Source organism: Lacerta agilis, chromosome 6 (genome assembly GCF_009819535.1).
Source record: "Lacerta agilis isolate rLacAgi1 chromosome 6, rLacAgi1.pri, whole genome shotgun sequence".
Taxonomy (NCBI): domain Eukaryota; kingdom Metazoa; phylum Chordata; class Lepidosauria; order Squamata; family Lacertidae; genus Lacerta; species Lacerta agilis.
In genome coordinates, this window is record NC_046317.1 from 51,133,404 (window position 1) to 51,149,271 (window position 15,868).

Genomic DNA, 15,868 nt, shown 5'->3' on the forward strand with positions numbered 1-15,868 from the left:
TCCAGAAAACGATGGCAGAATCCACCACGTTATCAATGAATTGGCTTCGGAGCCACAATCGCATTCATGGGCATTTGCATAGTCTTACCCACAACATTTGCCTATTCAGATTATTTAAACCTTTTCACTGTCGGAATAATCTTATTCTTCATACCAAACTCTATCCATTGTCGCAGTACTATAACCCTTTCGCACCAAGCTATTTCCATTCCAGCTGCATTAAAGCTTTAATTCTGCCTACCTACAAGGGAATGGCCTTTTTTTTTTTTTTGGAAGCCTTAAAAGGTGGGCTTTGAACCCAAGTGTCAGCTCACTAGTCTATCCACTGAACCACACTGAATCACTTTTACATGACTGGTGTCCCATTAGCTCCCTTTCAGTCCTCCGGTTCAGAGACTGATTTAGCGATTGGTTACAGCACTGCAAACGATGTTGTTTTGCAATTTCATATCTCAGTTCTTCAAAACTCCAGGATGAATATCCGGTGCTCCTGGTGACTTATTACTGTTCATTTTATCAATTTGCTCTAAAACCTGACACATCAATTTGTGGCAATTCCGTAGATTTATCACTTCAAAAGAATAGCTCAGGTGTGTTTCTCCCCAATGCCTTTTGCAGCAAAAGCTGAAGCAAAGAATTCATTTACTTTCTCTGCAGTGTTCCTATCTTCATTGAGTGCACATTTTACTCCCTGATGGTCACAGCTACAGCAGCTCTCCTGCAGCTTTCTTCCTTCTAATGTACTTTTTAAAGAATCTATCATTTTTTGTTATATCATATTATGTCCTACAAATTCCCGACTGATCAGAATTATTAAAATCTTACATTTAGTTCACAAAAGTTTGTGCTCCCAGCTATTCTCCTGAGCTTGGCTATTTAGTCATGTTGGCATTAAGGGTGGGATGCCTGTGCCTATATGTAGTGGGCTGCTGGGGCTTGCTAGGTCCTTGCCAGAATCTGGCCCTTCAAGTAAGTCCCGATCCACAACACCAGGCAAAGCTCTGGAGGAAGCCACATTTGGACACTGCCAGGAGGCTCCACTTCTATAAAATGAGGGGGTCTAGCCTGGGGCAGAAGGAAGGGAGCAAAGATAGGGTGGGTATCAAAACCTCAGAAAGATGGGGGAAGAACCCCAGTGGAGACACAGGCTGGCATACCTAAACCCCTAAGTGAGACTCCTGCATAGAAAGTGTGGAGACTTGGCCTTCCCTCCCATGCCAGAGGCCACTTTCAGGCTCTCTCCCCAAGCCCCATTGAGGGGAGCTAGGATCCTCATGGGTGCCTCCTTGGGGCCCAAGAAACCTATTTCCTCCCAAGCTGCCTCATCTGTCCAACAGCACTGGGAGTACACCAGGCCATGAAGTCAAAATCAGAGGTGAGAAGCAGTATTGGTTCTGAATACCAGTTTCTGCTTGGGTTCTGCTTTAAGGTTTCCCCACAAGCATCTGGATGGGAAACAGGGTGCTGAACTAGATGGCCCATTGACCTAATCCAGCAAGCTCTTATGAGTGCAGAAGAAGTGTCCATTTTCAAGCCAGAAGCTTGACCCTTCAAGGGCTCTAGTGCTCAGAAAGAGGGAGGGGGTAGAAGTAGAGGTCCCAAAGGTTTTAGTTCACCTCCAACCACTCTTGGGTCAATTTGCTCTCTTGGTGCTCTCCATGGTGCTGTGTCAACTCACCTGCATTGCTGCCATTTCCCATGAGCTCTAATACTGACCAACCTTAAGGAAGTAGAGTCAGAATCACTAGCTTCATCTTCAGCAGCAGTGGGGAACCTCCAGCAGGCAGGCCTAATGATGCCCTCCGGGCCTTCCCATTAGGCTCTCAAGGTTGTATTGAGCAAGCCACCTGCTCTATACCTGACATCATATGTGTGTGGCTCGGGTAAAGACTCAACTTGGTGAAAAAGGCAGGGCTTACATGTGCTGCTGATCAACAGAGTCTGCAAAGTCCTATAGAGGCAAAGGAAAATGCATGCCAAGCACTGGTGATCAGCTGGTTGTCAGCACTTGCAAAACACTGCTCCTTTATCCACACAGTTTGATTTCAAACTGCTCGGGCAAAGGAAAATGGATCAGCTGATGTGATTGTGATGTCAAGCAACTGACAGTGAGGCCACCCATCAAACTTGGTCCACAGAGGGGGAGGTATGGATCTGGCCCACTGGCCAGAGTCAATCCCCCACCCCTGGTCTTCAAAGAAACCCATATTACTTGCCCCACACACATGCACATCAGCCCATCTCTCAGTGTTGCTGTAGTTCCTACCTTATGGTCTGGAATAAGTACTGGAATATGGTGCAGGGAATAATATATGATATACTAAGAAAAGATGAGGTGATAAGGTGAAGGCCACATAAGCACTTCTTATGGGCCTGACATCTCACGTTGCATCAACCAATCACACTTTATTCCTATTTGTTTGACAATAGAGTCTGTACCATGACTACTTAGCAGGTAGCTGCCTCTGTTCTGAATGATAAACGTGTCAAGCTATGGCAATCATTCAGCTATTAGGAACTGAGAGAAGATGTGATTTCACACTTTGGGTGTATAATCCGCAGCCCCATTATCCAATCATCTGCAATAACTGGTGTCAGGATGATATATATTAATATGGTTTCATATACTATCTATTAACGGGTAGGAAAGCAGATAAGTTGAGAGCATTAGTCTGTACAAGACAACCACGCAGAGGCTTCTGAACATATCTTAACATTACAACGGAAGTGAAAGATGGTTGAGATTTATCATCAGGCCATATTTTATGAAAGAAAGAGTCGTCATTCACCATTAGCAACTAATTCAACTGGATGAAAGAGTGTTCCCATTGGCTGTTGGATTATTTATGTGGCTCAGTTCCATTCCTGCCACATATTCACTGTGCAACCTGGGACAAGTTTCCTAAAATGCTCTTTGCAACAATGTAGCAGAAATTGGGCACTCCCTCTCAGTTTGAATCGTGTTAGTTATCCATTTAGCATTTAATCGTAGTAGCCAACATGAAGCAAGTGCTCATGCCCCTCAGAATGCCAACCCTTCTTCAAAGGGGGAGCATTTTTAACACACCCCAACTCACCCTCATTTCCTAATCATCTTGCTATAAGGCTAGACAGATATTCCTCCCTCCCCATCACCCACCTTTCTTATCCGTCTTTCCTGTTCAGACTAAGTTGGGAGAGGGCAGCATCAATCTCCCAGTCCCAGCACATACAACATACTGCTTATTCTTACTGAGCACCACATCAGCATAGTAAGTTACAACTCAGCCTCTGTAAGACAATCCACTGAATGGCAGGACTCTCTTAATGTCACACTCAACTTGCTCTTTCCTATCAAATACACAGCTGCTTGCCATAGACTGCTCGCATATCCTGTGCTCATTCCAGGCACATTGTCAGGAGCACAAATAACAATAAGGTACCTCAACAAGCTGAACTTACCTACACTGGAATGCAGTCAAACTGCAGATAAAAAATAAAATGCTGGTGGATTTTCATGCAGGTTAAAAAAAATACAGATTGCTGCAAAATGTGGAGAATTGAACTCAAGACTAGAAAAATGAAATTGACAGATCCTCCTTTCTGTACTTGAGACAGGGCTCTTCCTGCTGCAGCCCCCCAGCTGTGAACTCCCTCAGAAGTCAGGCTGCTCCATCTTTACCTAACTTTAGGTGCACTGTAAACATAATTTTTTTCTGGATTCTAAACTTCATCCTTTATATTTGCTTTTTTCTGTTTTAATTAATGCTTTCATATGTGTGGTTGTTTCCATATTGCTTGTTTTATATTGGCTATAGCCCTGGGGGCATGAAGGCAATTAATAATATTAACACCACCAGCACTACATCCATTTGGCAGCTTCCTCACATACACACATGCACCTGATTTTAGGGCACAGGAACAATTAGCAAGGTGCTTTGTTTTGCTGACACTTTACCAGCACTAGCTCCATTCTACACTACTAATACAGTATCTGGCCGTAGTGCCATCAGGTCAGGACTTTGGGGCAGATATCCAGAGCCCCACTCAGCAAAATGAATTGGTGAGCCTCCAAATGCAGCAGGGCTGGCTTCGCACATTTGGAAGGAAGTGTGAAGTAGTACACATTATCATCTAAAGAAGTGGAGCCAGAAGACCATTAAGTCCAGAGTCTAAAATTACTTAGCTGCACCACTGTATCTAGTCCCCATGCTATGGCTAGCTCTGTTCTGCTGATATGCTGAGAATTTCACATACTCACACTTTCCCCCTGCAAGGAGTTTCTGCTGCCACTGCTCCTGTGTCAGAAATGTTCCGGTGGGGGCGGGAGGCAGGGACATTTTCTTTTCTTCCTTTTAGAAGGGTACTTATGTGCTGGTATGCACAGAACATATTGAATTTTAATTTAAACATTATTATTTAAATTTAAAAATATTATCAACTAGAGCCAGAGGCGCTAGGTTGCCCCCAAGATTGGGGTGGTGGTGCGTTTCATGCGCATGTGATGTCATGTGAGTGACACACAAGTGGCATCACGTCATCCAGAGAAGGTTGAGCGCTCTGCTAGAGCTGGCTGGCTGCCGTGTGTGCGGTGTGTGTGACATTGCATGTGTGCAATGCACAACAGGCCCCTTTCCAACAAAGATTAAGGGGGCTGGAGACATGTCAGCTGCCTAGAATTGGCACGCCTGACTATAACTAACTTCACCCTTTCCCCATCAAAGTCCCCATAGCTCTGCTCCAGCTGTGACGGGAAACTCTTCCACACACACCCTTTTCCCTTAAAGCAGCAGTAGGAAACCCATGACCTTCCCAATGTGATTGGACTCCAATTCCCATTAGACCCAGCCAGAATAGTCAATGGCCAGGGATGGTGAGAGTTGTGGTTCACAGCAGAAGAAGAGTTTGGATTTGATATCCCGCTTTTCACTACCCGAAGGAGTCTCAAAGTGGCTAACATTCTCCTTTCCCTTCCTCCCGCACAACAAACACTCTGTGAGGTGAGTGGGGCCGAGAGACTTCAGAGAAGTGTGACTAGCCCACGGTCACCCAGCAGCTGCATGTGGAGGAGCGGGGAAGCGAACCTGGTTCCCCAGATTACGAGTCTATCGCTCTTAACCACTACACCACACTGGCTCTCAACAGCAACAGTTTCCCCATCCCTGTTGTAAGAGCTCCTGCCACTGGTACGGCTTAGCAAAAAGAGACAAAGTCTGTTGCTTCTCTCCCCCCCCCCCATCATCCTACTTTAGCATTAATTTCGAAGTGGATGAAAAGAATACTAGCAACAGCACAGCTTCATGCTATAAGCTTTGTTCTAGAGCCCATGGCAATATTCCCATCTCCCAAGAGGCTTGGGTTGTAAATCGCCTTGGGTTGCCCTGGGCAAGATAAAGCAACTAACAAATTCAATAAATCATCATAATAAACAGAGTGCAGTCCCTACATAGCTTGAAGGTGTCAGGCATGCTGAATCTCAGAACCATCTGGAAGTGGTTCTCTTGCTCTCCCTCCTCTGAAGTGGTTTTTGCAAGGTGGGCCTGACATAGGCAGGTCTAACGCTGGCATCCATAACAACGGCATAGTCTACCTTGTTATTTGGAAAGGTTTTATATGCACTTGCTCCTTCTCCCACAAAGGGTCACCGACTGTACAAAGTATCCCCATCTGCCAAACAATTCGGAGAACACAATGACAAGGGATGTTTCATTCAACAGTGGCCGTGACCTTCAAAGAATTTATGCATTAGTAAGAGTTGAATCGATGAAAACTCCACTGCCCACCAGAAATTCTTTCAAATGCTTTAAAAAAACCCACTGTGAAAGAGTCATCTGGATTTTTCCTATTTTGCAGCCTCTTTGTACTTTGAGTCTTGTAAGTATCCATTCAGAGCAGAACTATTTGAAATGGCTGATAGCACTTCCAGATAGAACACATGACAAAAAAGATATATCAAGGCAGCTACATATCTTATACTAGTTTGCATGTGGATGCAAGAATTTTGCAGCTATGTATGCATACAGCAAGCAAAATGAGTATTCAATTAGCACATGCTTTACTCCCTCTAATGCCTTGTCTCTCACTGGATGAAGAGCACAAGCTCAGATTGTGGTTTCTGCCAAAAGCTTTAATGCTCAAATCAGTGCACTACATAGGCAATGCAACAGCTAAAGGCAGAGCAGGTGATGTGTCTGGCTAAGCAAGCTAAGGCATTGATCCAGTGAGTGGCATATTCCCTTGGTTCCTGCTTTAAAGGATGGGGCAACCACAGCTTTAGTGAGGGAAGAAAGAGACAACTTTGGACTGCAGGGTGGGTCTGAAAGTGGGTGGGGTCTGTTTGCACCAATGCTGGTGTCACAGAGTCCAAAGTTGGCATTAGTTCTTTATCATGAAAAACAGACTTGGAAGGTTATCATCTCCACGAACTTGGCTGAGTGTCAGGCCTAATGTCAGTTCATGACATCCAGAAACATCTGGAGGGCCAAAGGATCCTCACACCTGGTGTATATAAACATATGAAGTAAACCATATGGAGAGGCAATTGAACTTGTTTGCAGATATCTCTCCTCCAGCTGGCAGGAACCTCAGGAAATGTCACTCTGATTCCTCTTCCACACTAGGAGTGATGGCATCATCTGCTGGGGCAGTATTAGCCAGGATTATAAGCTTGGAGGTTTGGAGGACAGATACTGAAGATTTACCTCACTATTTACAGGTTTGCCCAATCTACAGTATCATAAGAGCAGCCTAGTCAGGGACATCTTAACCATTGAGGCTACTGGCGCAAGGCGCCGCAGCCTGTGGAGTGTGAGGGGCGCCGGAAGGAACTTCATGCCAGGGTGCTGGATTTACTTAAGATGGCCCTGAGCCTAGTTCAAACATTTAAATATCCCAGTTGGGAAATCAATTGGATATTTGATTAACTTTTTATTAGAGGCAGGTTCCCTTACACCTCTGAAAAGCGGCCTGCTATGCCTTTAGTGTAGCAATTTTAAGGAGAAAGGTTTGTGGGGATTATAAGTTAAATTATTCAGGGAAGCAAACTCTTATCTGACAAAATGCATGGTTTTAATAATCACTTTAACTGTGTAAAGCATTTTATTCTGTGTTATGTATTTTTAATTTTTTAATGGCTACACCTACAGAAATTAATAATATTCGTATTCATAACTTATGGATCCATACAGTTGGCATGGCTATGAACTCTCTCTCTCCCTGGGGGCATGACTATGGATGGTTCCTGCACTTCAGAATTTACCACTGCATTACAGCTGTTGTTTCCACCACTATGGAACTGTGAGACACAATTTACAAGGACATTAATCCACAGCACATGTATGGGGTAAGTTTCCATCCAAGGGATTTTATCTTGATGGATTTGCCTTCGAACTTCTCTGACACCTGGCAAAATGGCTCACTCTGCCTAAGATACTATGGAGACTTGCTGTGCTAAAAATGTTTCTGCTTCCTGCGTTTCACATCACCTCCCGTGGTATCCTTGAGAATACACCTATGTGCATATGGGAATACAGCCCACTAGCCAGACACCAGACTCTAGCCTGCTTTGTTTCGCAGGTAAATTAGAGCCCAGGGTGGTATGTCTGCAAAATAATAATAATAATAATAATAATAATAATAATAATAATAATAATAAATAATAATAATAATAATGTAGCACTGAGAACAATGCAACAAAATGCCTATTAAAGAAACAACATCAAACTTCCTTCAAACAGTCTCTCACATCACTGTAATGGCACAAGAGGATAGGTTTGAAAGTGAGGTTTGTGCTTCTTCACCTCTCAGTTTAGAGTCTAACAAATCCATGCACTTTGGAACCTCACAGGAAGAATGAACGCAGATCTATGAGCACTTCCCACTTACAACATAAACTGCCTAACTTTTCAGCTAAAGGAAAGTTTGGGTGTAAGCTTTTACTGGATCCATGGAACAGAACTAGGTAATTCTGAAAGCATGATCATCGTGAGACATTGACTATTTGCAGCTTAGAAGGGGCTTACATGCTCTACAGGGGTCCATTTAGGGAAGGGAAGAAGGACATTTTTCTCATCACCCCAAGTTTTTCATACTCCATTCAATTAAGAGTATGTAGGTAGGTAGGTAGGTAGGTGTGTGTGTGTGTGTATGTATGTATGTATGTATGTATGTATGTACATGGCTCTCTTCTTCTCATTTAACTCCCACAACAACCCTGTGACATAGGTTAGTCTGAGAGGCAATTAATGGCCAAGGTCATCCAGTGAGCTTCATGGCCAAGTGGGGATTTGAACCCTGGGCTCCCTGGTCCTAGTCCAACACTCTAACCACTACGTTATGTTGGCTCAGTGCCAGAGAAAATAGATTGCAACACAGCAAAATCCAGTTGCTTCTGCAACCCTGAATGTGTTCTGTACAGGTGACTTCTGCAACCCTGGATGTGTTCTGTACAGGTGACTGATAGCATGGTGAAAGACTGGGAAATGTGTGTTCTGACATTTCACAGGCTCTCGGCTTTAGTAGACTTACACACATAAAGATTTCATGCAAATAATAAAGTAAACTCATGCCTACAAAAGCTCCGGACACAATACATATGTCAAAAGGTATCAAATGATTACTTGTTTGTTTGCTAATCTTACTTTTAGAGAGAGGAAGTCTGCAGTCTTCTGCATATTTACCTGGGAGTAAATCCCATTGACATCAATCAGACTTCCTTCTGAGTGCATATGCTTGGAATTTCTCTGTTAGTAACAAATAATGCTTGCACCCTGTGTCTTGTTTTCATATGCAAATAGAGGCAGTAAATGGAAATGCAAATATTTTAATATTTCTTTGTCTGACATCTTCAGAATACACAAAGAACAATATTAATTAAAATGATACCCTTGAAACAACCATTCAAGGAGGGAGTTCTAATCCACAGCATAGGAACTCATCAAGGTTCTCAGTACTGTAAACTGGCAGAAGAGAAAAGTCTTTGCCAGTTTTCCTCAATGGTCCTTAGAGCCACTGTAGCCACAGTAGCCTAATGTTACTCATTACAAAAGTTCATCCCCTTTGGGGATGGAAAGTGGCTGCTTCTGGCATTTTCAGCCACGGGAAAGTATTTAGGTGACTTGCTGAATGCACCTGAGCATTTGCCCAAGTGCATAAAGTTGCTACTGAGAATGAAACATCTGGACATGTTTCATGCAAATACTGCCTAGTTCAGCTGGACCACAAAGAAGTCTACATGGAATTGTACTCCTAAGCAACCAGTTCAGCAGTCTGTAGGTGTGAAAAGATCTAGCCTTGTCACAGGAGACCTCTGGCAAGCTACAGTTCAGAGTAAAAAGAGAAAAATAATTCCATTCAAAGGAAGAATGCATTCCACATCCCGAGGGTTACTAAAGTTGAAGGTAGCTACGTCACTCCACCAGAAAGAGACAAGAGCAACAATGGGTGGCAACCTTATTAGGACCAACCTCTCCCTGAGGCTGAGGCACCGTCCCTTCAACACATACCAGATTTGCTGTCAAATGTGAGAGCTTCCTGGGTGCTCTTTTGAAGGCCCCCATGCTGCCTGGCTGCTCTCCCCCTCTCTCACACTACCCTGGCCATTCTGCTCTCCTCCCACATGGAGTCCAGAACCATTCTGTGGGAAGGCAGATGGTGGGTGGCTTCAGCCTTGGCTGGCACAGTGATTCACAGCACATTTCCCCATGCTGCTGCAGATGCCTCCTCACCCCATCATCCACTGGAGTGGCACTACTCTGATCTTCTACTCTGGAGCCCATACCTAACAGTGCCACAGATATGTACAAACATAGTTCCAGTGCCAAACTGGAAAAGAGCTCCAGAGCAGCTGCCTTAAGGAATTAGGCAGATTGACAACTCCAACACAGAAGAAGAATGTGGCAGGAAATCAACTGGCCACTGGCCACTGACCAAATTAATGAGTAGTATTAGATCCTTTTTAAATGAAGGTCTGAGAGGTCAGGCACTGAACCCATCGTATCCATTACACAATCCACACCCAAACTCCACACAGACATTTGTGTAACAGTGGTTCATGACTATTAACCTAAAACAAGGGTAGGGAACTTCAGGCTTCAGGGGCTGAATGTGACCCTCCAGACCTCTCGAGCTGGCCCTTGGGACTTTCCCCAAACCATACCATATACCCCTCACTGGCCTTGCCTCCTCAAGTGCCTGCCTCGAATGTGTCCTTGAACTCTGACAGATCCTCTTGCTTCCCTGGATGAAAGCAGGGAGGGTTTTCTGAGAGTGTGTGGAGAAAGCATACTGTATAAAGGCAAAAATTTACATTCATTGCTGTGCCCACTTTTGCCTCTGGCAAAAGGGCAGCCTATGCGACCCTCAGAAGGTTGACCAGAAGGGCATGTGGCTCTCAGGCTGAAAAGGGTTTCTCACTCCTGATATGAAATTTGCCAAATGCCACTTGCTCCCATTAGACCCATAGCTACTGGTATTACAGTACAGAAACCACTGGTTTACATTGGAATTTAAAGCACATCAGCAATGTCAGGTGTGCTGCCTTACACAGTGAGTCTGCCACATGAGTAGTAATTTCATGAACACAATTATTTTCTCTTAAGAGGAACACACACCCTCTTATGATACACTTTGCAATTCCACCCAGCAGTATTTTTTTTAACAAAATTGTAGGGGGGGGGATATGTTGCTGTCAATGTGACTGAGAATTTTTGGAATGAGGGGTATGAGATAATTCTTCTGGATAGCCTAGTGCTGGATATTCTGAGGTAAATTAGGCAGGGAGATGTCCGTCACATGCCCCTAGAGCCAACTGCATGCCCCCAGGGTCATAAATTACCACGTGTATTAGAAGAAGGTCTTTCCCCTCATGCTGGTTTATAAACGCTTTCACGGAGCAAAGTCTCTCATTCTCCACACCCCCTCACCCTCCCACAGCAGCTTCTGGGATACACGCAGCATGAATATTCTTCTCAGCTGTAAAATGAACCATATAATTCCCTCCACCCTTCTCCATGCTGAAGAACGCCCTCCCCACGATATCTAATGGCATCGGCTCACCAGCTTTCCCTCACACAAGTGGCAGATGCAGAAGCGGGGAGGGGAGAAACCCTGCTCAAAATATCATGGTTGGAAGGGAGAGGAAGGGTCAGCCTCCCCAAGGGAGACAGGGAGCTCTTTAAACACCCACAGAGACACAGAAAGAGATTCTGTTCGCCTCCCTTTTCCCCGCCAGGGAGCAAGAACTTAGCCTGTATAATTATTGTAAAAACTACTTTAATGTTTTTCCCACTTAACAGTCGCTGGTGGTGATTTTAGCAGCTGCAGCGGGAAGGAGAAAAAAGGATTGAATTGCAAATGATCTTGTGCAGCGAAAGGAGGAGGTGGAAAAAGAGAAGAGGAAGCTCACACTCGCTTACCTTGAAGAGGCGCAATATGTTGGCCACCATAATGGAGACGGAGCTGCCGGAAGCGCCAATCACCCCAACCACACGCTCTGGCTTGGTGATGATAGGTGGCCCACCATTGACACAGCGCACCTCTGTGCTGTCCTTCTCAATCAAGGCCTGGACAAAGGTGAGGGACTGTTCCAAGGCATGGGTATCTCGAGAGCAGGTGTCAAGGATGCGAGCTCCCAAGGTGATATTGGGGAGTAAGTCAGGATCGTTGTTGATACGATCCAGAGCAAAAAGCATAGCCTCTAGGCGGTGAATCCCCTTCTCTTTCTTCAGCTCACCACATGCCTTGCCCTCGGAGCCCCTCCCATGGACAGGGAAGAGGCCTCCAAGGGTGATATCCCCATCAAGACGGATAGAGTTCATGTGGGGGTGTCCTTGACCTTTTGGTTTAGCTGAGCTGACTGGATGATACCACCAGTCACAGCAGACACTCAGGAATAGACAGAAGGAGAGATGCTCCATGCACAAAGATCCCCAGTTCTTCCCAATCATTGCCAAAGACCCCTTGAAACTCAACCCTTCCAACCTAAAGCCCCATGGAGATCAGGGACTCTTGTCATCAAAACCTCTTAGCTTTGCTGGCTTGGAGACTGGTTCCACATTGAACTCTGGAGAGGGGAGAGGAATAACCTTCAAAGGGCCAATAGTGAAAGGGGAAATTGATCAGTGGTCTTCTGAAGGGGACAAACCATGGTTCTCTTCCCTGTCGCTTTTCTGTCAAGATTTCCAGTCTACTCCAGTATCCATTCCAAGGCAGGTGGTGAAGAAAGTGCAGAGTTTGGAGGCGTTTACAAGGTCCCCTTTCTGGTCCTCTGGAGGATTGCAGCCAAGCAACTAAAGAAGAGCTTCAGGCTTTGCATAACTTCACATGGAGATGTATATCCCTTTTGTTCCTTTCTCTGCAATCCTTGAAAGGGAAAGAGAGAAACAGAAAGAAAATCAAATGGAAGCATAAAAAAGGACATTAGCTATTCAGATCTTTTTATCAGGGAGTTTGACAGAATGGTGTGAGTTATTGTACAAAAAGCTTCAGGATTCACTTGATCAGTTTCATCACCCTTATTTCATTATGCTTTGAGAGAGACCATGTTTGTATAAAAGCAACAAATGGAGGAAGGGAGGAGAAACAATGATTTGAAACAGGTTTGCACTACTAGGAACTTGCTGGGCTACATAGCACACCCAAATCCATGAAAGCCAACCTTTGTTTTCCCCTTTGGCAGGAAAGGATGAATGAATTCATTTTACCTTGTAAGTGCTTATTAACAACCATATTAAAAATAAAAAAAACAAGGGGAAAGGGGAAAGGGGAAACATTTGCCTGCTTTGTTGATTTCAAAAAGCTGCTCACTCCATCTGGCAACCAGAACTGAACAGCAAGATTAGCACACAGTGGAAGTGCAGGAAAAATATACAAACTCATTGAATCAATAGACCTATCTAATAGATGCAGGATAAGTACCCCAGAGAAAATGGGTAAAGTACAATTTTGTACTGGGCTGATTTAGCATAGAACAGATTATGTAGTGCTCATCATCAGGACAGCTGAATTCCACTGCCAAAGAGTGAGAGATGTAAGAAATGCAGTCTTGGCTATGGGGCTCAGCTGCTGTGAACTTATTTGGAGGGTTGAGAGTGGCAAGTCAGAGAGACAGTGTTACTCCTTTCCTTTCACCACATGCCAAAACATTAATGACTGTCATGGTCCCCATTATCCAGCTGCTAGATTAAAAAAAAAAGTGTATTTTCCCATATTGACTCTCCTGTCTCCTTATGTCAGCAAGTGAGGCCCTCCTAATGGTCCCTGCATTGGATGAGATACAAAGCCTGGGACCTGGGGAAGGGCTTTTCCAGTGGTGACTCCATGTACAGGTGAAACTCGAAAAATTAGAATATCATTGAAAAGTCCATTTATGAAAGCAATTATTTTCATTAGCTACTGGAGTTTAATATGTGAGATATGTCAAGCCTTTATTTGTTATAATTGTGATGATTATGGCATACAGCTGATGAAAACCCCAAGGTTGAAATTGTTAATTTGGGGTTCTCATCAGCTGTACGCCATAATCATCACAATTATAACAAATAAAGGCTTGACATATCTTGCTTTGCATGTCATGAGTCTATCTCATATATTAGTTTCACCTTTTAAGTTGAATTACTGAAAGAAATGAACCTTTCCACGATATTCTAATTTTTCGAGTTTCACCTGTATATGGAACTCCTACCACACTGGGGTTTACCTTGCCAGCTCACTCCATTATTTTATATAGGTAAAGACCCAACTCTTTCCCCAATATTCAGGAAAGCGGTAGAATTGTTATGATGAATTTGATGAGTTTTCCCATTGCACTTTTTAAATGAAGTTGCACTTTGTAGCTGTTGTGGTTATAAATATATATTTCTTTTAAGTGTGTACTTGTTTTATCTGTGGCCATAAGATGAGGGCAGCATATAAATATTCATATCAACAATAAAAATAAGAATACTATCATAGGAGTTGCACCATATACTAAGTCAGATCATTGGTCCATCAAACTTGGTAATCTCTGCACAAGGGTTGGGCAGAAGGTAGATCTGAATCTTCAGTAGATCTCTAAGTAATTTCCAGTAGATCAGCAAGGCTTTTTGAATTTCTGACAGCAGATAAATTATTTCCCCCTGTTGTAAATAATATTGCTGAAGTGAAGAGAGTTTGGGATGACTAGGAGTGGGGGTTTGTGTGAAGGGGCTGTGTGCTCTATTCAGTTCTGACACTCAAAACGAATCCCTAGGCTAAGGATTATTTGATGGTAAACAAATGTTGTTTGCACCTTGCTCAGTTTTGTGCAAGTGGTGGTTCAGGATCTGGTGGGGGGTGAGTTAGTAAAACAACAATAATGTGGGTTCGGAAAGCCTGAAGTCTAGCCACTCCTGCTCTGCATTGGCTGCCAATGGCTCTCCAGGATTTCAAGCCTACCTGAGTCTTTCTCAGTCCTACCTGGAGATGTCAGGGCCAGACCTTGAGATCTTCACATGCAAAGCATGTACTCTTCAGCCCTTTACAGTGCAGAGACATAGGAATAGGAGTGTGTGTCTGACAGATAACTGAGAAAAAAGTGAGCCAATTAAAAACTAAATTATGAATTAAACTCCTGAGGCTCTTTTGGGCCAGTTGAAGTTGGTTTCAAGCTAATGATCAGGATGGAGATTTAGAATTTCATCATATACAAGGAGGCTAAGCTTCATAAATTTCAGGGTTCCAGTCTATCCCGAAGGTGTCATAGTCACACTCCTTTTAACAGAGAAGGAGTAGAGCCGATCACTTAAAAAAAGCTGAGACAGATTTTGCAGTTTGCAGCCTAGACACTAACTTATTCACACATTTATTAAGAGCGTCATCCACAGTAAGTTTTGAACCAAGGACCCTCTGGGGGCTAAGCTAGAGCCATGCTTCCTCAGCCACCCCTTCTTGCATGAAAATTTAGGACCCCAAAGCCTCATCAGCCCTGTGTATAGCTCCATCCTTCCCCAAGGTAATTGGGCACTGTCCTTTACTGCTATATAACATCCCCCTCCTGTTAGCAGCAGACTTTGTGCAGTTGCACACTCCTTTGTGCAGCTCAGACTCAACTATTTATATTAGGGAACCTGTGTTTCTCTCCTGCATCCCAATGTTTCTGGAATCCAACTCCCATCAGCTCCAGCCAGCATGGCCAGTGACCAGGGATGATAGAATCTGTAGTCCAGTAGCATCTGGAGGACCATAGGTTAGACACCTCTCTTTTATGTCACCTTTGCCTTTTTCTGCCTCACTCCCTGGCCTTGCTAAACCTCTCCCAGTTCCTGGTCTTTCCATTAGGCAAAGTGAAGACACCACCCCAGGCAGCAGGTGGTGCATGTGGCATCGAGACCCTCCCTGCCGCCAGCCATTCCTATCCTCCTGAGCCAACACTCAGTGGCCATGCTAGACAGCTAGCTCAGGCCATACATGTTTATACAAGCTACTCTGCACTGTGGCTGTTATTGCTATTGTTGCATTAGCAAACAGACACCAGGAGGAGTGAGTAAGCAGAAGTACTGGAGACCAAAGGACCTCTTAGCTAGTGTGCTGGCCTCAGATACAATGAAGGATGGTGTCTTGTCACCAGTGTTGAAGTGAGAGCCAAAAGCCAGTCCAGTTGGCTTCTGTGTATGGAATGGTGCAGGGGAGGGAGTGTCATCTTATCCATAGCCTCAAGCAGCAAAATATCTTGGGCTGGTCCCAGCCCTACTGTTTACTTCTCTCCACCCCTCCCTTCCTGCTCTGCCAATGGATATCCTGCCTGACCTTGGGCAAGGCATTATGCTGCTATTTTCTCTGCCTGGTAGAATGTGATAATAGCAGTTCCTTACCTCTGCAAAATAAATAAAACAAACAAACAGCCCATTTAAGCAACATGGGTCACAAGTGTTCA

General features: G+C 44.2%; 1 protein-coding gene across 1 annotated transcript in view; it reads right to left on the reverse strand.

Annotated features, from left to right (window-relative positions):
- Positions 1 to 12,334, reverse strand: part of GRM4 (glutamate metabotropic receptor 4) — a 241,646-nt gene extending 229,312 nt beyond the window's left edge. Inside the window, exon 1 of the mRNA XM_033152614.1 lies at positions 11,394 to 12,334. Within this exon, the coding sequence (XP_033008505.1) occupies positions 11,394 to 11,924 (531 nt within the window). The 5' untranslated portion in view covers positions 11,925 to 12,334. The remainder of the gene's footprint in view (positions 1 to 11,393) is intronic.
- Between the last annotated feature and the right edge of the window lie 3,534 nt (positions 12,335 to 15,868).